Raw genomic sequence first — 25,476 nt, 5'->3', positions numbered from 1 at the left:
TGGGTGCGGTGAGAGGCTTCCTGACCCCTTGTACATGTTATAAAGAGGGCTGAGCGTATGTCCTCGGGTCAGAAATGTGGAAAAACAGTTTTTTTTGGATGCTATCGAAATCCGCGGATCCATTGCAGGGCTCAGCATGGCCCCCGCATTACTACACGAGGATCTGCTGATTTAGAGTGGCTGAAAAAAAAAATATATATATATATATATATGGTAAATGGTTCCAACAAAGAGTAGAACAATATGGCAAGAGTTAGTAGATAATATTAAGGTCAAAAAGCAACATGATACCTAGCAAAAAATAATATTTACTATACAAATGTTGATGTCGCTGAAAATGTAAGTTGTATAGAGGATGAGATGTTAGCATCATGTGGAAAGATTGAAAAAGTGGATTAATCCAGATCCGAACAAATTTATGAACACTACAACATCCATCCCCTACAATGTAAAGGAAACATTGGTAATGCTACTGAGCTATTTCAAATGAAACAAGCAAAAGGAGCTTCCTTAAGTGTATGGGAAAACGTTTAGAGGCGCGTTGTTTTCCTCAACAGTTTCCCACTAGAGCAGGAGGCCACTATGATGACTTGCAGATACCAGCAGCTATATACTGTTCAACATGACTATACTCAGAGGATCCAAGATTACATCAGTGCATTCCATATATATTCCATCTTCTGTTTGAAAGCGACTTGTCTGGACTTTTTTATATGCTGTGAATCACATACTGAAGACAAGTGTTAATCATCAAAATCTCACAGCAAAGGAATTTTTTATTAAATTCAAGAAAAAGAAGAAAACTTAGAATACAAATTATTTAATTTGATAGCGGTCCAACATGGCACTAACGAGTATTGGTATCGTCGACATGGAGAACTCAAATGCATGCTGAGAAACCTGGGCACGTCAACTTGGTTTATCACACTTAGTTGTGCTTAATATGCATGGGATAACCTGCTCAAATTTTTTAAAGGAGGCAAACTCAAACATTGAGGACATCAACATAAAGACAGTAGGAGAACTTTGCTCTTTAGATCCTGCTTCTGCTCGCAGATATTTTACCGACAGGTTCCAAGCCTTGTTATCTTTTATTTGCAACTAAAGTAAGCCTCCTCTTGGTGAAGTAACTGATTTCTTCTGGCGTAAAGAGTACCAAGCAAGAGGTGCTCCTCATATTCCCATGCTGTTATGGATAAAAGATGCTGAGAGAGCAATGACTTTGTGCTGTCTTTCATACAACAGTATGTGGCAAGCGCCATTCCAAAAAATACTACTGACGAAGCCTGAGAGAAAAGGTTCTGCTTTTCCAAACACATAGATGTGGAAATTACTTTCGGTAAAAATACAGAAGCCAAGGATGATTTTACACAAGATAACGTTTTGGCTTTCCACCACCAGTTATTTCACAAGGAAGAGTCAACAGATTTTTGTCAGCAGTGAGTGAAACAGTAACGCGGAAATCACTAAAAAATACGTACAATCTAAGAGCAGGGCTTCCAAGTTCATTAATGATTATAAGATTGTAATTCTTAAAATGCGGAATGCAAATATGGACATTCACTTTGTTGCAGACAGCTCCATTGCTGGTGCTCATTATGTGACTTTGTACATTACAAAATCAGAGAAGACTGAAATGAAAGAGATGTGGCAGGACATTTTTGCAGAAAAGTGTTTAACAAAAATGTTGTACAGCTTTGTTTAAAAATGCTATCCCGTAGGGAGATGGGTTCTTCTTTATGTTGTGACAGGTTGAGCTCAGCCAGTTTATTCTTGAAGTCTAGGGGACTTGTTTGGGTTAGTCTAGGCTTAACAAGCACGTAAAATAGAGTGTTAAATTATTTCACAGCAATTCAGTATCTAGCAGAGTTTGACCCGTAAAGATCTGACATTAAAAAGATGCAACATGTTGGATACATATTACCCAAAAAGAAGAGTACATCTAGAAAATGTGTACTTATATGAAGTTCTTCAACACTCCAGGCACCAAAGGAATGTAATGGAAAACATAAAAGGCAAATTTGCTGTACTTTGATGTGATGGTTGTTTAGTTGGACATGAAAAAGGACACTTAATAAACCATAGAAAACTTTGTTGATGGAGGTCTGCGGCTGAGAGTGCCAGCGCCCCACCCCCCTCCACATCAGGATGCGGCCATGATACTGCCGGCCGAGCACAAGCATTCGAGCACAAGATGTCAGCAGCAGCGCTGACAGGAAAAATAAGTTAGGTCACGAATGCTGCCCACGGAACCGGGCGGCTTGTAGGCAGCTGGCAGATATTTTTTGAAGGCTCACTGAGAGCCATAAGGGGCTCTTCACCATTCTCTTAGGTCCTCAAAGCACTTTTTTGGTGCTTTTGAAGGGCGCAAGAGAGTTGCGGTGCTCTTCTCTGTTGGCAGACAATTTTTTAAGAGATCTATGGAGAGAGAGGGTAAAATAAGGTTTGAAGGACATACCTGTCCCGCTGGATATGAACTCCAATTCATGCTTCTGAGTTCCTCCTCCTTGCTGTAGTGTGACCTCAAGGTTTTTCTCCGGGGGTAAGTGCATGTGATCTGTTTCCTTTTACTGTATACAGGGTGGGGTAGCACTAACGGGTAGGGGGTCGCTAGGTTGTGTCACAGCAGAAGATGCTAATTGGGACTGCTAGCTACACTGATAATATACTGCTTTGCAGCGGATAACAGTGGATAGGCAAGGAGGGGAGGCAATATTAAGGACTAAGTACCAGGTGTAACAATGCAAAGTCATTCCAAGGTTTCTAACACTTTAACTATGACACATCTCAATGCATCTATCCTGGTCCAGCGGCTCACAAAGTGAGTAGGACAGGCTACAGACCAAGCTAGTTGTACTGCATCCGCTCGCAAAAACTATACTCTCCCAAGTAATACTGAGGAACACGAAAAGGATATAAGCACTTTATTGGACCAGCAACACCTGGAAGGGAGATTTTGGAGGAAACCACCATGAGTCATATCCAGAGCCTTAACAGTCCGGTAATTGGGGAAACCTCCCTCAACTAGCACGAAGAGCAAAGCTTAATGGAGGCTAAATGGGAACCAGACACTACCCTACTTAAACCTACAGAAATTATGGAATATCTTCTCTTTGCAAAGGCCAAGTCGCTGATGGGCCCAGCTGCTCCCCCGGGTGTTGCCCAATCTGAGAAACTGCAGTCCTTGCAAGTACCCTTCTCGTTTCTGCCAAAGGACAATCCAGAGGTATTTCAATTAGTTCCATCATCAACCCAGTTGGCAGCATCTCAAAATTCAGCACATGATGAGCAGAAGGAGTTAGGAAGCAACACAGCGCAGGGGAACTCAGGTTTATTTGGTGATGAGGCTTCTCAGGGGAGCCCTCCATCAACTATGCATTGGGTTACAAAGGCTATGTTAAATCTTATTTTGGAGGAAATTAGGGACTTGAATGTCTCTCAAACTACAGAAGTTGCAGCCCTGCACGCACGTCTTTCAAAGATTGGGGAGACTCAGATTCCAGAGAGGTTAAAAAAAGCGGAAGTATGGATTTCCCAGTTAGAAGATCAGGTTTCAGCTCTGCAGGAAAAGGCTGCTATTTTTCAGAAAAAGAAGGCTTCAATTGTGGGCCAATTGGAGGAACTAGAAAATCACTCCGGCTCTCTAATTTACACATTGTTGGTATTCCGGAAGAGCTAGAGAGACAGCACACACTACAGTGGGTGAATGCTTTCATTAAAATGCATCTTCTTCCTGAGTATTCAGGGAACCTCACGCTCACAAGAGCTCTTCGTGTACCTAACGCAATTAAGTAGAGGCAGTTTACTACTCCAGAGATCCCACTCTGTCATATCTTTTCGGACATGTCAGCTTCCGCAGCTAGGAGGATGAAAGAGTTTGTAAAGATGCTCCATCTTTTTAAGGCACGATGAGCCCTGGCGATGATTGCAATCTAAACTGAAAGTGTTGGTAAAGGGGCAAATTCACGTGTTTTGCAATGTATCTGAGGCACAGGACCTGCTACAGCACATTTCAAAGAAGCCCTATTCAATCCGGAATGTTTAGGTCTTGGCTGTGGTCTGGCTGATAGAGCCCAGTGACCGGAACTATGGAATGTCTTACTGTTACATGAGAAATTAGGCGCAGGGACTGGGTTTTTTTTTTTTTTGGACAAGGGGTTCGGGAGAGGATTTCATGCTAAACAATGTGGGCTGAATAGCCTTTGGGTTATTATGGTGTGTTGGGATCCTTGGGTGAGAGGTCTGAATTAGGATTTAGTATTTATTTTTATGCTTTCATTATGCTCTCTCTTTATGGTTTTTCTCTTGTCCTTTAGAATCCTGGCGGGGTAGGGGGGAGCAGGGGCAGGTCGCAGATCTAGGCACAAAGTCAGGGTGCCAAGATTTTCAGGGTTGGAGAAGCATGTCAGGCATGAGTGTGATGGTGCATCATTCACCGTGGCTTAGGGGAGGGAGTGGTGCAGGAGGTAGGTTTTGGGGGCATGAGGTAAGTGGAGGGCTGGGGTGGCAAGTGTGATAAAAATGGATCCAAGTATGCAATTGTCTAGTTTAAGTGAGAGGGATAGCAGAGTAAAATGTTATTTTTTTATTGAAGGGCGGGCCAACCACCAAATGTACCTCCTTATTAATTTACTGCAAGGTAAAGTTGGAACCAAAGGGGGGGGGAGTGAGACCTTACTTGGGGGGAAAGGTTATTATAGGGGTGGAGCCCAGGTGCAGGAAGGGCTTGATAAAAGCTACTCAAGAATAAACTATCAATATGAGTAGCTCACTAAAAGTAGCCTCTTTTAATTCAAATGGCCTTAATAATTTTAACAAATTGTGGGCAGTAGAAAGGTGGACTATCGCTGAAAACCCGGCAGTGATCTTGATTCAGGAAACTCATATCCCTGTAAAGAAGCTGAGAACATTTTCGATGTTTAAAAACTAGGCAGCATATAGAAGGTTTCCGTCCTCCCATGCAGCCCAACGTGGAACAGCGATTTTCCTAGCAAAAGGGCTGGGGGCGGGGGTAGAAGTAGTAAACAGCCCCAGCAATAATGAGGGCCGCTGGTGCTGGGTGAGCTGCTCAGTACAGTTTAGGCTTATAACATTTGCCAGATTTTATGCCCTAGTTGAAGATAAAACAATGGTTCAAGTGTCAAAAACAAAATATACATTTTTTGTTTAAAATTAGGAAGGGACCTAAATTAAGGAGAGAGGGAAAAGGAAAAAGTGCTACCCCACTGTGAAACTTCAATGACAAACGGTACCCGTGTACAAATCATTTTTCTGATTTTCAAAACTGTTGTTTAATGTTATCAAAACAGACATATCAAAAACATATATACAATGAGAATGGCGCTCATACAGTTACACAGACAGTGTTACAATTGTGAACAATGACAGGTGTAAGCATAACAGATGGTGGCTGAGGAAAAATACAGAAGCAGGTTTCAAAACAAAACAAGAATACACAACAAAACAATTGTGTCCTCATTCATTAAGGCCACACTACTGGTGTCGACGTGGTTTCAACACATAGATAAATGAAGTGTGGTCTTAAAAAATGAGGACACAATTGTTTTGTTGTGTATTCTTGTTTTGTTTTGAAACCTGCTTTTGTATTTTTCCTCAGCCACCATCTGTTTTGTTTACACCTGTCATTGTTCACAATTGTAACACTCAGGCGCGCAACACCCATTGGAATCAAAGGGCTTCAGCCCCCCCCCCGTCGTGTGTGGCAGCCCCGGATGAGAGAGCTTCCCGGGCGCACACACAACCGCACCCGAGCACTTCACAGGTCTTTAAAAGACCATTTGCATGTTAATGAGGCCTTGCTGTTGTTCCACCGCTTCTAAGAGCCCCTGCAGCTCCACTCTGCCTATTGCTCACCCCTTCTAAGAGCCCCTGCAGCTCCACTGCTTAAAGATTCAGCCCCCCCCCCCGAAATATTTTCTGAGCCCCCCCCCGAAATTTGGCTCTAGTTGCGCCTCTGGTAACACTGTATGTGTAACTGTATCCCAGTGCTATAACTAATGGGTTTTTGGATCATGCAATGATTATTCTTGAGATAGCAGTAGGTAAATCTCCGGCTGGTCCTAGATGGTGGCTATTGAATAAACAATATCTGCAGGAGGAAGGGTGGGAGCAAACTCTTAATGAGGAGATAAGGGAATTTTTGATGAGAAATTATAAGACCGCACCACTGAGCATTGAGGCTTTCATCAGAGGATGAGTTATTAGCAAGGACGCAGGAATTAGCCTGAAAGCAAAAGCTAATTTTAGAACAAAAGTTACAGCAGAGCTACCACAGGTTCAAGAGGAATTCATCAAGGGTCAATAAAAGGGCGTTCGACACTGCTAGGTGGGCAATGAGCAAAGCATATTATGCAAAATGTGCCACGCTGAGGCAGGCCCATTCACAAAAGATTTATGAGGAATGTAACTTTACGGGAATATTTTCAGCCATGCAGGCGTATAAACAGGCTGCTAAGAACAGGATACAGGCTTTAAAATGCCCAACTATGGGAAATACGAGTAGGGAACCAGAGAAAGTTGAAGAAATTATGTTGGAGCATTATAGACAGATATATGCATAAGCACAAATGATTGATTTGTCTTCTCTGGATAGATTCTTGGCAGACTAATATCCCAACATTAACCACAGATCAGAGGGCAGGCATGTTTTGACCATTCCTTAAGGAGGAGTTGATAGAGGTTATTAAGAATCTTCCCGATGGCAAAGCTTGTGGCCCGGATAGATTTCCGGGGGAATTTTTAAAACTTTTTTTAGATGTCCTGGCTGATTATTTTTTATCGCTTGCCAAAGTAATGCTACAAGAGGGTGTTATACCCCCCTCTTTTTTTAAAGGGAATGTTCTAAGCTTTTTGGAGAAAGGGAAGGATGCTGAGGATCCAAGCTCTTATCGCCCCATTTCATTACTAAATACAGATTTTAAGATCATTATTAAAATGCTTGCTAAGAGATTCAACTTAACAGCTTCTGGATTGGTCCATACAGACTAGAATGTTTTCATAGCAGGCCGGCAGCTGGGAACAAATACGCATTATCTGTCTGAAGCTGTAGACTATTTCCCAGTTAACGATATACAAGCTTTGGTGCTTCTGCTAGATTCAGACAAAGCTTTTGACCTTGTGGTCTGGGAAACCCGGATCACAGGGCTCATATATAATATGTACTGTAAAGCAAAAGCTGGTATTATTGTTGACTCAGTAGAAGTTGGACAAATAAATGTGTTGCATGGCACAAAGCAGGAGTGCCCATTATCTCCTATTATGTTTGCCTTCTTTAGTGAGCTATTAGCCAGAGCAATTTGAGGAAACATGAGTGTACGTCCTCCCCTTCCGCAGATCAATAAGATTAAACTATATGCCAATGATATTATGTTAATTTTGGATAGTGGAAGGGAGATCCAAGAAAAGGTTTTTGAACTTAAGTATGAAAAGTTGGGAGGGTAGAAAATTAACAAGAAAAAGACAGAAATAATATTGTGTGGCTGTAATTCCGAGGCTTTACACCCGGATTTGGTCCCATGTGTTAATGTACACCCAAAGCGCTACTTAGGTATAAGGTACTCTTCCAAGATTGAGGATCTGTATGCTCTTATTTTCGCCCCTCTTCTTTTAAAGGTTCAGGATTTATTTTCTAGATGGAATTCTCTTCTGCTTTCCATTCTTGGGAAGGTATCCTTTATTAAAATGTCGGTCCTTCCACAAATCAATTTCTTGTATCCATCCATCCCATGATTTTAGTTGCTTGCTTTTTAAAAAATCTGTAGAGTCAATGTTCTCTTCCTTTATCTCGCAGGGGAAATCAGCCAGAATTGCACTAAGCACTTTATATGAACCACAGGAGGATAGATGGTTGGCACTCTCTATTCTTAAAGACTATTACTTTGCCTATTTTGCACAATATATGTCTAGGTTTAATACACGATTTTTAAACAGTTACATATCATAGATATGCGAAAGTCTGTTAGGATACCCAAAAAAGTCCGCTATAAGAGTTTAAAGTGGTTCTTTCTGAAGCGGGGGAGTTTTATAGGAGACATGGTATACCCATCATTAATGTGGCAACACTTCTCGAAGCAGTAGATATTGAACCTGGGATGAAGCTTGCATCTCAAATTGTTCAAAAGTGGGGGAATGCGGGATATAGGAAAATTTCAGATTTTCTGGTGGGGTGCTAGATAGCAGAATTTAGCAGAAGTCTGACAGCGCATACAGGATGATTTTAGTAAACTCAATAAAATATTGTCTAATTTAGATTTAGGCCAGATCCTCGGTAGCAGAGAGTTGGTTTCTGTGTTAATAGATAGAGGGAAACTGAGGAAGCTAGGAGAATGGAAAAACATGCTCTCCATTATCAATAGCACTGACCTTGCTAAAAAAGCTATAATTAAATGGGACAAGTACGAAGGCTTGGATATTAGAAGTAAGATGTGGAAGGAATTTCATTTATTGAGCTTTACTGTACTGAGGGGGGGCTAACTGGCGTCAAATGTTTTTCTCTCTAAAAGTCTCCTTTATAGAACCCCAGTTTTTGTAGCACAAATTAATCCCAGCCTTTTGTGTAACTGTTCATGATGTACAGCCCATTTTACCGTGAATTGGATGCTCGTGATTGGTCATTGTTCATAGCTTTTGGGCTGAAATCTTTCTGTATCTTGCAAGGGAATGGAAGGTTAATATTGCTTCGACCATAAGGCTGAGAGCTGCAGGGTACGATCCAAGGTTAGAGCTGTCCGATAAATGGGTAAAATTAGTATATATAGCTACAGCTGTAGCTTGGTCCCTCCTACTTCAAAAATGGTGAACTCAGCTTATCCTTACAATGAGTGATTGGCTACAGAATATGAGGAGAGTTAAAATTAGTGAACAGCAGTATGCAGTACAAATTGGGGGAGTAAAGACATTTGAAAGACTGTGGGGACAATACTTCCTGCCTGAAGAGGCAGAGCTAGCCCGTAGGATTTGATTAAACCATTTGGGGTCTTCTCCCTCATCTTTTTCTGTGCACTTTATGAGCTGTTTTTTAAGACAATTCTATCTTTGCTATGCACTCTCTTTTGTCTTATTTTATTGATTTTGCATATAGATTAAGCTGTATAATATGAAATATGTATTTATTTTTATACTTCTTACCCGTATGCTGAGTACATATGGCTTTTACCCAGAAAATATATATATAAGCACTTAGCAAAATGCCCAACCAAGAAGAAATAACTAAGTTATTAAAGAAATGGAGACAAGACTCACAAAATATGAAGATGGGATAAAGTCAAGAAAACGTTGGAAATTCATGAGGGACAGAAATGATTATGCACAAGGACGTATCCTCACTTTCAGTAAAAAATATGACGCAATCAGGAAGGATTATAAGAAAATGGAAACGTTTCGAGCACAGGAATCTGAGACCTCGGGCTCTAGTTCCGCTGCGCCCTCAGACGATGAGGACAGAAACACAACCCTTGCATTACAAAGAGGACCATTTACATCATTGGAGGAGTACCGTTTTATGCAACTGAGCCTCAGCGCTTCCAAAAAACCAACCAGGGGAAGAGGAAAAGGAGGAGGCAGAGGACAAGACAAGGGGGATGAACAAGGAGAGGGGGCGAAGGCCAGCGACGACTTAACGCCACATGGGAGAGGCATCAGGCGATCCAAGAGGAACAAATGATGGGTGAGCAAATTAACTCCAATTTTACTATCATTAATTTTTCCTCCCATGTTCTTACATCTCAGGAGAGATCGGTCTTGGAACTAGGGCTATCCTTCTGCCCCACTGCTAACCTTGACTTTGCCAAAACCCGCATTGATCTCTTTCTGTTTCTACGTAAATTAAAACTTTTGAAATTACCCCTAACACCATACCAATGATCACTCCTCAGGTCCCGATGGATGAAACCCTTTCACTAAGGGATATTGACACTATGGCAGATATGAGGGAAATACAACTTGGTATGAGAGACTGGGAGCAAGACCGGGACCTCCTTATTAACATGGGTATGGAGGTGAGCGAAAGATCCAGAAATGATTTTAAACCCATTTCCAAATTTAATCCTGTAGCATTACATGATGGACTGGATACTTTTCATGGGGCTGTCCTATGTGACCTGTTGTCCTTATGGAAAAATGAGGGCAATCACTTTGCCAGGAATCTCATTGCTGCCCAAAGGGCTGGTTTGCAGTCATTAAAGGCAGCAACAGACTTTGTTATCAAACCCTCTGATGAAGGGGGTAATGTGGTCCTCTGAGATATTAATAAATACCGAACAGAGGCCAAGAGACAACTTGAATTTTCAGGCTGTTATCTGAGATCCAGCCTGGCGAGATACAACAAGACCATTCTAGAATACCATAAATTACTGAATGTTTGGTGTGAGGATGATATGCTGAGCCAGAATGAATTTCTATTTTTACTGGTCAAAAAACCCGTCACCCCAGTATTTTATATGCTGCCAAAAGTACACAAACATTCATCTGACTCTCCCGGTAGACCCATTATATTGGCCAAACTGAGTCTCCTTGAAAACACATCCATCTACCTTGACTATTTTCTCTGCCCCTATGTCCTGAACCTACCATCGTACTGCAGGGACACTATGGACTTCCTATCAAAAGTACAGGAAATTCCATGGAAAGACACTTACATCCTAGCAACAATTGATGTGGTTGCATTGTATACATGCATCGAACATGACTTAGGCATACAAGCGTGTAAATACTATTTCAGAGATAGGCCGACCACTATGTACGATCATACTGAAATATTGTTGCGCATATTACAATTTTGCTTGTATAACAATTGTTTTTTATTTGAGGATGATTGGTATGAGCAATACACTGGTACTGCGATGGGGAGTTGCTTCGCTCCATCGTACGCCTGTCTTTTCATGGGGTGGTGGGAGGCGGAACACCTGTGGCACGACGGTAACATACAGTACATGCATAACGTCATGATGTGGACCCGATACATAGATGACATTTTTCTAATATGGGATGGTCCACAAAGTGCTCTGAATACTTTCATCCAAGGTCTCTCGGTGAACACATTAAATTTACAATTCACCAGTAAAACCAATCAGACCAGCATTGAATTTCTTGACATTTTAGTGTAGGTAGAACAGGGTACACTGAACACTAGCCTCTTTAGAAAACCAACATCTAGCAATAGCATTTTACATGCATATAGCCATCATCCAAAAGGACTCAAGAACTGTATCCCCTACGGGAACTCTTAAGAGCAAAGCGCAATTGCAGCACCACAGATTCTTTCGAAAAAGAGGCAGAACAAAGAAGTAGGAACAGCCTTTTGATTCCCAAAGAGAAGGACAGTGGCAAACATGAGGTTAGACTCATTACCACTTTCAATCATGCTTCACAGGAAATTCACCAGATAGTAAGGAAGCATTGGCACATAGTCAAAAATGACGTTGTAATAGGGAAAATAGTTAGTCCAACCCCACACATAACATACAAGAAGTGCCAGTCCTTACAGGACATTCTAGTACATAGCCACCTTACTATCAAATCGAAGCCACGTGGAACCTGATTGAAGGAACTCCCAGGATTCCACAAATGTGGTAGATGTAAAGCATGTAATAGCAGTACAAACATCAAAACCTTCATTCTGGCCAATGGGAAAACAGGGAAAATCAACTGCTTCATTAACTGCAACATAGAATATGTTGTCTATGTTTTGAATTGCATCTGTGACCTACGCTATGTGGGAAGCACAATCTTCCCGGTGAAGAAACGTGTGCTGGAACACCTGCGCGCAATCAAAAATGGTGATATGTCATATGCCATAGCCAAACACTGCGTTTTGATGCATCCAAACATCAAAGATGTCATTACTAAAATCTAATTTTTTGGCATTGACAGGGTCATACTGTCAACAAGAGGAGGAGATCGGGAACGTCATTTGCAACGCCTGGAACTGGAGTACATAGTGAAACTACAAAGCAAGAGCCCGGGAGGCCTCAACCATGAGGAAGATCTCCATGTCCACTTAGGCTGACCTACATGTATTTTGCTTCTCTCTACATATATACATTTTTGAGGACTCTGCTTCTTTCGTTCCCTTCCTCCTACATACCCCTTCTGCAATCCGATGTTGTTTTGCCCACTCTTTGATTAAAATCATCTAGCATTTGCTTATCCAGGTTCTTGGACCTTTCCATACATTTATTTAATTTCTTTAATCACAGCCTCTATGCCATTCCGATATTTACCTTTTTAATTCTTCTCTCACCGACATAATGACCAAGGGCGGACCAAATTGATTGTCTTTTTCCTTTTTTCGTTTCCTTCCAGGACACAAAACCTGTGTTTTTTAGCTAATACACACCTTTTCGGCACTTGCCCGCTCTCTGCACTCTCTTTGGCTCAGCATCTGCAGGGCTATCTAATGCAGTGATGAGATAACACTACCGTTTATGTGTAGTTTCTCTGCCACTGGGCAGTGTCTATTATTATTTTTGTCATTATTTTTACGAGTTGATGTTTAAAACTTCGACCATGTAATGTCAGTTTTTTATTCATGATTTCTAGCAACTTGAAAATTCAATTTGATTGTTTTTACAATTGTTGTTGATAAAGTTGTGTTAATGATATTTGACAGTCTGTCTTCTTATAAGAAACGCACAGGATCTGCCGACATAAGTTGAAATGTTGTCTATGTCTACTATTTGTAAACAGGAAATGCTTTTTTAAAAGACATGGCCGCCCATTCACAAGTTTATGACTTTTTGACAAAGACTGTGTGTCGAAACGCGTCAAGTCAATAAATACCTTTGCCTGTCTATCACAAGATTCTGAGTGCGACTCTACCTTGCGTTGCTTGCAGCGTGAGACATTTACACACACATATATATATATATATATATTACCTACTGGCGGTCACCAGTAGGTAGTTATAGTTAGGACCCTGTTTCCATAGGAAAACCGCAATATTCTATTTTGAATAACTTTGGCGCCGGTCGACGAATCCTCGCCAAATTTTCAAAATAGGTGGGGCGCTGCGCTCTGCTCCTACCCTGAAAGTCTCGGGGGGATTCGTCAAGCGGGGGCTGAGATAAAAGGGGGGTCCCAAAACACGTTTTTCCCATGCATTTTTCCATAGGACCTTTAGACACAGCCACAGCCCGAACGGCTGAACAGAGTTAAATGAAATTTGGCAGAGAGGTAGTCCTCAGGTCAAGGAAGTGCCTTTTGTAGGTTTGGTGTAAATCTGTTCAGTAGATTCTGAGAAAATAGCCTTTAAATCAATATATATATCTGTGGCAGCTTACGGTGCGCTTACGGTGCGCTTACGGTGCGCTTACCGTACGCGTACGGTGACGTGTGCGAGCGCGATTCTGATTGGCTGTTAGATCTTAGTAAACATTTGAATCGGTCGAAACCAGGAAGCGGCGGCCGCCATTTTGTGTGTTTCACTCAGAAAAAAAAGGGTGATAACTTGAAAAGGGGGCAAGGAATAGAGTTACAGACCCCATAACATTTGAAAGGGGGTCAAAGAAGGACAGAAAAGTACAAAAAAACCATTTATTAATTTAAAAAAAAATCGCGGGGTACGCGTACAGTAAGCTTACGGTGAGCTTACCGTACGCGTACGGTAGAAAAAAAATAAAAAAAGAAATAAAATGCAGATTTAAGTGTTTAGATATTAGGGGGCTCTAAAAAGAGCCGTTGTGTTTATGAAGTGAGTTTTTAGTGGTACCTACAAGTAAGTACCGATGCAGAGTCTAAGGTTCAAGAGGAAGACTCTGTTCCCTTCATCATTGAAGTGTACACCATCTCCTCTATAAATGTCTTGCATGTCGTAACGCAAGTTGTTGTGGTAAATGGAACCCATACCATAGTCTCGGAGGAAAGCAGAAACAAATTTGTTGACGTGCTTTCTTGCTTTGTCAATCTGTGGACAGAAATGATTGGACCAGTTCCATTTTTGCCTTTGGCATATGTTAGAAAACACAAAGGCAGTTTTAGGGAAAAGTGAAAACAGTTGTGCAAAGGTCTCCTTCATAAGCATTTCCAGACCTACCCCAGTCAAAGTGCCTAGGTCATTGCCACCACAGTGCACTATTATGAGGTCAGGGTGTTGGATTTGCATGAAGGATTTCACCAATGGCATCAATTGGTGCCACTTTAACCCTCTCTGACCAATCCATTTAATGTCTACATTTGGCAAAGCAAGGTCTCTCACCATACCTGTTTTCTCTGCATACTTTTCACTCCAGAAGACATAGCTGTGCCCTACAATCCACACTGTGAACATCTTCAAAGGAGAACTGGATGCACTCAGGAGGTGTAATTCAGTAGAATGGTAAAAAGAAATGAAAGACAGTTTGGAAATGGAGGCATACATATATATTTTTATTTTTAAACTGATTGGCTGTTTCATACCATTCTACAATAAAAACTAGGCTGTATGTGTAAATTTATAGAAGCATGTTTTGTATTGGTACAGAAAAATGTGTTACCAAAGAACAGTACTATGGATTTGCTGTTAGGTTTGAAAAGTCAAGCACTCTTGCACTTTGAAAATGAAACATTGTCTGCTGAACTTCTGACCTGACACCACACAGCAGTGTTCCATGAGCTGTTGCTATGGTAGCAGGCAGAAGTCAAGTTGGGGGAAGGGTACTAGGCAGAAGTCAAGTTGGGGGAAGGGTACTTTTTGAAAAGGGTTGGTTTTCAACCAATAGAAATGTGTGATTACATTTGAAAAAAAGGGGGAAGCACTGAGATTTGAAATTAACATGTATATGTGTGGAAAAAGAGAGGGAAACATTGCCATTATCTGGTTCTGCTGAGAGGAGAGAGGTGTACAGAACAGAGATCCTGGCTCTGATAATCTGCTGTTTGAGTGCCACATTTCTTTCACAACTAACTAATTTTAAAGGTGAGTTTAGAGTTTGAGAGGGGATGTATATGGTAAATTAAGAAATGAATAATAGAATTGGAATTCCTTTTGTTGAAGTTGTGTTTATCATTTTCTGTTTTGGGAGAAATTTAAATGTGAGGAACATGTAAAATAATATGGACTATGTTTTCACGATAAATTAAGGTGTACTGGTATAAATAAGGAATACTTTAAGGGTTTGAGGTTGCACTCAGTAATGCAAATACATTCAGCATCAGTAAGGCTGGTTGCCCTTGCTGGAATGTAGTCAGTCACCCAGGCTACACATGTTGCTGGTCTCAGAAAGCTGTTTGGTATTGCTCTGGTGATTTTACATTTGCATTAGATGGAAAGGGGGAGGTATTTTTTTGTGCAGAAGCAGACTCTTAGCACACAGCCAGCTGCATATCCTGTGGAATCATGCACAGTATTCACAACCGAGTGGGGTTTGAGGTTGCAGTCAGTAATGCAAATACATTCAGCTTCACTAAGGCTAGTTGCCCTTGCTGGAGTGTACTCAGTCACCCAGGTTACACATGTTGCTGGTCTGAAAATGTTGTTTGGACATGTGCTTTTTTAAGAATCTGAAAAGTGGATTTAAAATGTGTCGGACTGTAAAAGTATTTATCACTTGCCAAAAAAAAGAGTAGTAAGTGTGGTTTCAAATTGGCAAAGAAATTACGTTTTCAGACTAATATGAAAACATGACTCTGTGTGCAAATAGGAATTACAGGCAGAGATTTATTGCGTATTGCTCTGGTGATTTTACATTTGCATTAGATGTAAAGGGGGAAGCTATTCTTTTGTGCAGAAGCAGACTCTTAGCACACAGCCAGCTGCTTATCCTGTGGAATCATGCACAGTATTCACAACCGAGTGGGGTTTGAGGTTGCAGTCAGTAATGCAAATACATTCAGCATCACTAAGGCTGGTTGCCCTTGCTGGAGTGTACTCAGTCACCCAGGTTACACATATTGCTGGTCTGAAAAAGCAGTTTGGACATGTGCTTTTTTAAGAATCTGAAAAGTGGATTTAAAATGTGTCAGACTGTAAAAGTATTTATCACTTGCCAAAAAAAAGAGTAGTAAGTGTGGTTTCAAATTGGCAAAGAAATTACGTTTTCAGACTAATATGAAAACATGACTCTGTGTGCAAAGAGGAATTACAGGCAGAGATTTATTGCTTACTACTCTGGTAATTTTACAGTTGCATTAGTAGGAAAGGGGGAGCTATTTTTTTATGCAGAAGCAGACTCTTAGCACACACCCAGCTGCTTATCCTGTGGAATTATGCACAGTATTCACAACCGAGTGGGGTTTGAGGTTGCACTTAGTAATGCAAATACAAACATGTAAAATAATATGGACTATGTTTTCACCATAAATTAAGGTGTAGTGGTATAAATGAGGAATACTTTTAGGGTTTGAGGTTGCAGTCAGTAATGTAAATACATTGAGCATCAGTAAGACTGGTTGCCCTTGCTGGAGTGTAGTCAGTCACCCAGGTTACACATGTTGCTGGTCTCAGAAATCTGTTTGGTATTGCTCTGGTGATTTTACATTTGCATTAGATGGAAAGGGGGAGCTATTTTTTTATGCAGAAGCAGACTCTTAGCACACACCCAGCTGCTTATCCTGTGGAATCATGCACAGTATTCACAACCGAGTTGGGTTTGAGGTTGCAGTCAGTAATGCAAATACATTCAGCATCACTAAGGCTGGTTGCCCTTGCTGGAGTGTAGTCAGTCACCCAGGTTACACATGGTGCTGGTCTCAAAAAGCAGTTTGGACATGTGCTTTTATCAGAATCTGAAAAGTGGATTCAAAATGTGTCAGACTGTAAAAGTACTTATCACTTGCCAAAAAAGTAGTAGAATGTGTGCTTTCCAATTGGCAAAGAAATTTCGTTTTCTGCCTAATTTCAAAGCATGACTCTGTGTGCACACAGGAATTGTTTTTAGATATTTAATTTGTGAAGGTGTTATTGTGATTTTCACTTCTAGGAAAGGGGTACTTAGTATTTTAAGATTTGAAAAGATTATAAAAAATGTAGTAATATATTTAAATATAAAAAAGGAATTTTTTTTTTAGTTTTTTTCAGGTATTGCTGAAGAGCAGTGAACAAAATTTAAGATGCCTACAAAATCCAGAGTAAGGAAAAACCACAAAAAAAGAACTATATTTGAAGACAACTGGAGGACCTAAGTTAGTTGGAGATGCTCATGTTGGGAAAAAGAGAAAGTCTTCTGGTAAGCAGACAAAAGATTTTTGAAAGAACATCTTCAAAAAAAGGAAAAATGTACAAAATGTCTGTACTGGAAAGAATGTTTTCAATAGAAAAGAACAGGAAAAAATTGAGAATTTAGTTAATGCAAATATACCTTCTGCAATAACAAAGATTAACTTAAACAGAAAAACAGCGTTTAAAGAGATACGTAGAAAAATGTTTCAGAGAAGAGTTATGTCCAATTTGATAAAGGATGTGAAGAAATATAAGAAAAAGGCAAAATATTACAAGAGAAAAAAAGAAATTGAAGCCATTGCAGCAAAGGCATTAGAATTAAAAAGGAAACTATTCATTTTAATTTTGAATAGGATGCGTACATTAGATAAAATGGTTAATGTACTGAAATCACAAAGCAAAAGGAAAAGAGTAGTGAAAAGAACAAACTTTTGTAAAGTGTTTTTAGGAGAATGGATGCATAGTTCAAGTAGTGAACCTTTTTTTAATGAAGAGAGTTATTTTCAAAGTAATAGTTTGCTGCATGCAGTTGACACCAGAGGTCGTGCTTATGAAGTGAAAAATGGTTGCATAATGGAGAAGGAGATAATGGTTCCAAGAGATGAGGTACAAGTGATGGCGGATGAGGCTATGGGGAGACGTCCTAAAGCCCCAGTGTACACTTGGAATTGTAGTAGTATTTGCACTGTGCGTCAGGAATCTATTGATAAATTTCGTGAGTTTCTAAGAGAATATAGTAAAAAAAGTGTAAAACAGAAGATTAAGGTGCTTCAAAGACTAGATCCATGCAGAGTGAGAGAGAATACTGGTTTGCAGGGTCATTCTCTGGCTTGTCTATCTAGAAAAGTGTGTAATAGTGTTTTCCATCATTTTAGGATGCTGGCTGTTCATCATACTGAAATGAGAAAGTTTGTGAGACGGTTGTATTTTGCTAAAAGTCCAGCAATAAAGTTAGATGAATTGAATAGGGCTCTGTTCCGTGGATCGGTATCAGATGTAGAGAAGGTTATTGATGAAATTCAGTTTTGTTACTTTGGTCCTGAACAAGACAGTGCAGAAAAGGACACAGTAAATGAGGAAGAAGTGGAAGAGAATGTAGAACCCTCTGTAAGTAAAACATTTAATGATCACATAACAAAATTTGCAATAATCTCTAATGAAAGACTATAACTTGTATTTGTTGCCGCAGAACTCATTATAGAAAACAAACTAGGAATGTTGATCTCTACAGAAAGAGTGAAAATGAAGATAATTATAAGTGGAAGGATTTTGCCACATATATATTTCTTGAAAATTGTTTTGAATTGGGTGAAGATCAGCGTATTTGTAAATACTGTTACAACAAGTTAGAGGAAAATAGAATGCCAACCAGAGCTGTACATAATAATTTAGAATTGGATGTTATTCCTGCCGAACTTTCTGAATTAAATACATATGAGTCTATACTTATTCAATGTGTTCATCCGTTCCAGACCATAGTACGTATGGAGCCCAAAACTGGTAAATTACCTCCTTCAGATTTACTGAGAGGTTTAAAAGGTAGAGTGGTGTATTTGCCCTTGGATTTGAAAAAAAATATGGAAACTATTGATGCAGATACTTTGGAAACTGAACAATTAGTTATTCTGGTTAATGGTATACCTACAAAGAATAAGAAGATTTGGCAGGAGCTGGTAGATGTACGGAAAGTACAAAGAGCAAATTAAATTTGTATTTGAAAAGGAATAACAAATGGTATGAATCAATTTATATAGAAGAAGAAGAATAATATTTACAAGAAGACACAGATACACCAACTGGTCAAATTGAAAAAGTGGACAAGTCAAAGGAAGAAGAAATTTATGAACATTTTAGCATACATCCTCTACATTCAAAAGAAGTTATGGGAGACAATATTGATCTGTTTCAGATGAAGAAAGCAAAAGGAACTCCCGTGAGTGTATGGGAGGAGAGCTTGGAAGCTCGATGTTTTCCCCAGCTGTTTCCTAAAGGAAATGGAGGACGATACGATGAACGTCCAGAACAGATTCCAGCTTCTGAGTATCGGACTACAAGACTATATGCAGAAGATCCCAGATTTCGACAAAGTATTCCTTATTTGTTCCATCTTTTATTTGAAAGCGACTTGTCTGCACTATCTTATGCAGTAAATCACATTTTAAAAAGTGGAGTACATTTACAAAATGTGTCTGCTAAGGGTTTTATGGAGAAAGTGCAGCACCGAGATGATCATTTGGAAACACAACTGATCAATCTGATGGCTTGTCAGCGTGGGACAAATGAATATTGGTACCGACGCCATGGTGAATTAAAATGCATGTTACGGAATTTAGGAACACCAACATGGTTCCTTACCCTAAGCTGTGCTGAGTACGCTTGGGATGATTTACTGGATTTTCTACGAGAGGCAAATTCAAACATTAAAAACATCGAATACAAGACAGCAGGAGAACTGTGCTCATTGGATCCGGTTAATGTTTGCAGATATTTCAATCATAGATTTGAGGCTATGATGTCCTTCATCTGCAATAAAAAAAATCCACCTCTTGGAGAAGTAGTGGATTTCTTTTGGAGAAAAGAGTACCAGGCAAGAGGTGCTCCTCATATTCATATGCTGTTGTGGATCAAGGATGCCCCAAAGTTTGGAACAGATACTGATGAAGCAGTGTTATCTTACATTGAAGAATATGCAACATGTGCTATACCAAAAAGCACAGAAGAGAAAAAGTTAAAGGAGCAAGTTTTACGTTTCCAAAGTCATCGGTGTGGAAAATACTGTCGACGGAATTACAAGAGCAAAGAAAAATACTACACTAAGGGCCTCATGTAGGTAGCGAAATACCGGTCGGTAACGGCCGATTTTCGGTAAATATGCCGTTACCGACCGGTATTCAGACAAGTGAGATGTAGGAGTCCAAAAACCACTGTTCGGTAAATATGAGGCGGTAAATACCGATTCATAGTTACCGAATGCTAAAATACCGATTCATATTTACCGAATACATAATTAACGAATCGGTAAATATGAAGTGGTAAATGTGAAGTGGTAAAAAGTTAAAATGACATGTAGGAGCACTCGGTAATTAAGAAATCCAAGAAAATCGGTAAATAAGAGTCGGTAATTAACACGGATTGAAAGCAGGTGGTAACCAACAACAGTGCAGCTAAGCAATCCCAAAATGCAACAGCGTGGACACCCTGGCAGCTATGTACGTCATTGCAAGGCGCCTACGTCTACAGGCAGCAGGACTGAGGGTTTGGCGACGGAAGGAACGCATCCACAGACAGCGCATCACACTATTCCAGCTGACTGATGCAGAGATACATGAGAGGTACAGGCTACACCCCGAAACCATCATGGACTCAATCAGGGACCCGCACCCACTCCTGGACCAGCCAATAAGAAGGGCGCACGCCATACCCCCACATGTGCAGGTGCTCTGCAGCCCACATCTGCTGGCATCCGGCATTTCTCAGGTGGTGACAGCTGCGGTGGGTGGTGTATCCCAGAGTTGCCTGTCCCGTTCCTTCAGGAATTTCTTCCACCATTATATTGGCTGCATTGATGGGACACACATCCCACTCTGTCCACCAGCTGACACAGAGCACATCTACAGGATCAGGAAGTCCACCCACTCCATCAATGTGCATACCAAATGGAATGATGTTGTGAATGGTCCCGTGGGTGGCAGAACCAAAAGGTGCGCGTATGCTATTTACAACGAGGTCTGCAAGTTGTCGCACAGTGAGGCGGCTTCCAGACTGAGAGCTATTGACCAAGCAAACATGGAGAAGGCCTAAGCCGTTATAGATATTAGCTCTAGCACTCTCACTTCTAGGATTCATACATGAGACAATAGGCACATGCAAGTACACGGCGCATGCAATGTACAAGCCCCGATTTTGGCGTGCGTCCTACGAGGTATCCCAGTGCCTGTGATTACACCTTCTTTCACTGTGCTTGCAAACGGTATTCATTTAATTATGATTAATGAAGTTTGCTGCGGGATGTGAGTGGTAATCCCGTACATAACTGTCTCGCATGAAGTTGTCTGCTGCAATACTGTTCTTTTTCCACCCCCGCATGGGCGGCGGGATGTTTCCATCTGGCCTTCGATTCCAACCTTGAAAGCAGAGTCCAACAAGTTGAGCAGAATAGAGCGCCATTGTCCCACAAAGAGGTGCCTTTGACTTCCTCTCGTGAAATATTTGTCCTTCACGTTGCTACTACGCGCACTGAGGAACAGGCGCCTCTGAATACTGACCTCCCCCTGCATTTCGGCTCTTTGATCCAAAGTATTATCAATGCCTCGTCCACGACCGGCCTGGCTCAATTTTTTTAACATGTGGGGCTCGGGTCTCGTGACCTCTTTCCAAACTATTTTTGGTGTAATTCCGGCATTTGTTCATTCACTGTTCTCGAGCATCTTTGGAGGTGTTCCGCTGCTTCTGGCGCTGGTGGCAGGTGTGCTGCTTTTACTTTTCATACTACGGAATGGCTGCTCCTAATGTGCCACACGAGCACCTGTCCCGTCTGCATCTTCTTCGTGATAGGATGCTTGACTTCTATGGTACTTTGCCATTGGCGACTTTGAGCCTGGCTTATGGATTATCCTTCAGGTATTCCTACTTCACCTGCGTACAACCTGTATTACACTGCCTGGATTGTCCCTTTGAATGGCCTCTGGATTTGTGCTTGACCAACATGGTGTCTCCGGTGCCGGATTTCGATCGACTGATGCGGCCCTTAGTGTCTCACGAGTTGTCCTGTTCTGGTGTCCGGATCATGGCGTGTGGAGCGGCGCATGGTATCCTGGGTAATTGGGACATCTCAGCGGCAGCCTACGACTTCTTGTCCATGAGCTATTTGGAGGAACATTCCGGGTGCCCTCTGATTGTGCTAGAGGCTCCGTTGGTAGGAGAACACGTATGTTCCTTTTCTTTACTCAATTGGATGGCTGAGACTTTTAGTGGCCCTGAAAACGATTGCTTGTTGGAAGCCGTGGCCACATATGCTGCCTATACATTCATGGATTAACTGGATTGTCGTCCATTGCGCCTGTGCTACTGGACAGCACCCTGGCGCAACATTTATTTCTTTTATTTCTCGTTATTCTCTTCCTGATGGTCTGCTTGAGTTTTTTACTATACTTGCATTGTGTTTTTTGGAATTGTATGCTGCAATTAATTGGACTGTAGGACTTTGGCGCTGCATTGGTTACGCCCTGTTCTGCTCTGACGAAACTGAACTCTGCGTTCTCTCTTTTCTTGCCTATTACATATTGCTTCGCTCAAGGGGGCGTGTAGTGAGTTCTCCCTGAATACGTACATGCATTGTTCAGTTGGCATAACCACGTTGAATGTTATGTAGCCATATTTGTGTCTTTGCACACGACACTGCGTTTACATGTTCTTTCTTGAATAAACTGCTGACTCGAGACTTCCTTCCGACGAGTGCATTCTGTTGTTCCCATCCCAAGCTCTGCGCAGCGACCTTGGTCTGTACATGCTGTGACACACAGTCTGGAATTTTACACAATGCATGTTTTCCACTCTAGGTTGTTCGACCCACGATTTAGCCATGGCACACGCGCAGCTGCACATACCTGACAGTTGGTGCTTTTCATATCTCAGACATCATGTTTATTATTCAGACCGAAGACGAGCCTTCCTGCGAGGAGACTCCTGATGCTCCTGTGATGTGATTTCACTAAGCTGATCTTTGAGGTATGGGGTCCCCTATTCAAGCCTGAGAGACCTTCTATAATGACATGATTATGATATTGGCTACTTAGTTAAGGGAAGGTGGTAGTATCCTCGGTATTTTCCGATTCGCTAAATACCACCTCGGTATTTACCGATTCGGTGGATACCACCTCGGTATTTACCGATTCGGTGAATTCCGATTCGTATTTACCGAATGTTACCGAATCGGTAACTGTTACCGAATTTTTACCTACATATAACTTACCGGTTCTAATTTACCGATTCGGTACGGCTCGGTATTTATGAACCGGTAATATTTATTTACCTACATGAGGCCCTAAATGTTGATTTGGATTTCCTAGACCTGTTCTTTCAAATGGAAGAGTAAACAGTTTTATGTCATCTGTGAGACATACTATCACAAGAAAATCACCTAAGAATACCTACAACCTAAAAAGAAAAGAAGAATCAAAAAATATAAATGACTACAACCCAGTCATTTTATCCATGTGGAATGCTAACATGGATATACAGTATGTAGCTGACAATTCCATTGCTGTTGCTCGATATGTAACGTCTTACATTACTAAATCTGAAAAAACTGAATTGAAAGAAATGTGGGAAGAGATTTCTCACGAGAAGACTGTCAGTAAGAAGCTGTACAGTTTCAGTATAAAGATGTTATCGCATCGAGAAATTGGATCCTACGAATGTTCAGATAGGTTATCTTCTGCAAGTCTCTACTCGAAATCAAGAAGAATAATTTGGGCAAGTTTAGGCCTTGCAGCAATGAGAAATCGGGTACTGAAATCTGTTGGAGAAATTGAATATTTGGCCGAGAATGACCCAGAAAGTACAGATATTTTGAAATCAAACATGTTGGACACATATTATCCAAAAAGAAGTCATCATCTGGAGAACATGTGTCTCTATGAAGTGCTGCAGAACTACATTTATTCACGGAAAGCCGCAGAAGACATCAACAATGGAAAATATAAAGTCATTGGTGAGGAAGGATGTTTGGTGAAGCAAACAAAAGGAAGTTTGATAAATCACAGGAAGCTGAGTTGCGACACTACTGACAAAAAATAATTTTACTACTTGGCTCTTTTACAGCTGTTTAAACCATGGCGTACAGAGGATGAACTACTGGGAGAATTTCAAAGCTATGAAGATTCTTTTAATGCTTGCAAAGACAGCATACAATGCAGTACATTCTCAACTTATCTGCAAATGTTAAATGAAGAAATTGAACAGGAAACTACAATTGCAGCTGAAGTAGCTAGAGACAGTTCTCAAGACAGCCAAAGTTCAGGAACACTCAGTCAAGATCCCCTAGGACAACCAATTGTTGAAAATGAAGCATCAATAGCCATGAATGAAGTGGAAACGGCTATGAATCAAGCTCAAGAAGAATTTATAGACTTACAAAATTTGGAAAGACAACTGAATGAAGAGCAGCAACAAATTTATGAAGAGATCAGAAGCAAAATTGATCACGGATTTCTACATGAAAAAAAAGAGTGCTCATGCACATCATTTCATCCAATCAGGATGTATGTAAGCGGACAAGCTGGAACTGGAAAAAGTTTCCTAATAAAAGTCATCAGAAGCTACCTACAGCAAAAAACGGATTCTACTTTGTCTTGTGTGGTTACTGCTCCAACTGGGTTAGCAGCATATAACATAAAAGGAATCACCTTACATCGTTTGCTAATGTTACCAGTGGAGCATGAGAACAAAATACAATACAACAAGCTAACTGGAGAAGCATGCTTGGAAGTTTCAAGAGTATTGAAGAAGATGCAAGTTCTCATTATTGATGAGGTGAGCATGGTATCAAACTTAATGCTTGCCTTTGTGCATTTAAGAATGCAGCAAATTCTAAGGACAGACTATGACGTGTTATTTGGTGGAAAACATGTCATAGTTTTTGGGGATCTTCTACAACTTACTCCAGTTAAAGGACAACCAGTGTTTAATACTGTGACACATGAAGACACAAAGAAGTCATTGGGAAGCATCGGTAATGCAAATATTTGGTCCTTCTTTGAGTACAAGGAACTTACTACTAATATGAGGCAAGCAAACGATGAAGAATATGGAAGTATTCTGAAAGATATCAGAATTGGACTACTCACAGAAGTTGGCAAAAAAGCATTACAGAGTCGGCTGCTACAGAATTTATTTCCAAAGGAAGAAATAGTTGCAGAGAAGATATACAAGAACATTGCAGAAAAGAAAAGTGTCATCTGCTTAATGCCAACTCTACGTGAATGCTCAATATTCAATGAGGAGCTTTTAAAATTGGAAAAGAAAGATATCAGGAAATTGGAAGCAGTGGACAAAATTGAGGATGGAAGAATTACTATCACATTAACAGGCACACTGAAAAATAAATTGGATTCACTAGAGAAGAACATTTCCAAAACAGCTGGATTAGAAAAAAATCTATATGTTTGCATGAACTGTAGAGTATTTTTAAGGAGAAATTTGGATGTTGAAAAAGGTTTAGTTAATGGAGCTATGGGAAGAGTTGTGGGTTTTATTAATTATCAGAAAAAAGATGGAATTGAATGTTTAAAAATAAAATTTGATCAGATAGAAGAAGTTAAAGA

The 25,476-nt window shown here is 40.6% G+C and overlaps 1 protein-coding gene across 2 annotated transcripts in view; it reads left to right on the top strand.

Annotated features, from left to right (window-relative positions):
- Window positions 1-12,613, top strand: part of LOC146805135 (uncharacterized) — a 147,334-nt gene extending 134,721 nt beyond the window's left edge. For both annotated transcript variants that reach the window (XM_085620473.1, XM_085620472.1), the window contains exon 7: window positions 11,890-12,613. In XM_085620473.1, the coding sequence (XP_085476599.1) occupies window positions 11,890-11,997 (108 nt within the window). In that variant the 3' untranslated portion in view covers window positions 11,998-12,613. The remainder of the gene's footprint in view (window positions 1-11,889) is intronic.
- Window positions 12,614-25,476: the final 12,863 nt, after the last annotated feature.

The sequence above is a fragment of the Triturus cristatus genome, chromosome 8 (assembly GCF_964204655.1).
Source record: "Triturus cristatus chromosome 8, aTriCri1.1, whole genome shotgun sequence".
In the NCBI taxonomy this organism is placed as follows: Eukaryota; Metazoa; Chordata; class Amphibia; order Caudata; family Salamandridae; genus Triturus; species Triturus cristatus.
Note: the sequence above shows the minus strand (reverse complement) of the source record. Positions and strands in the feature narration are given on the sequence as shown.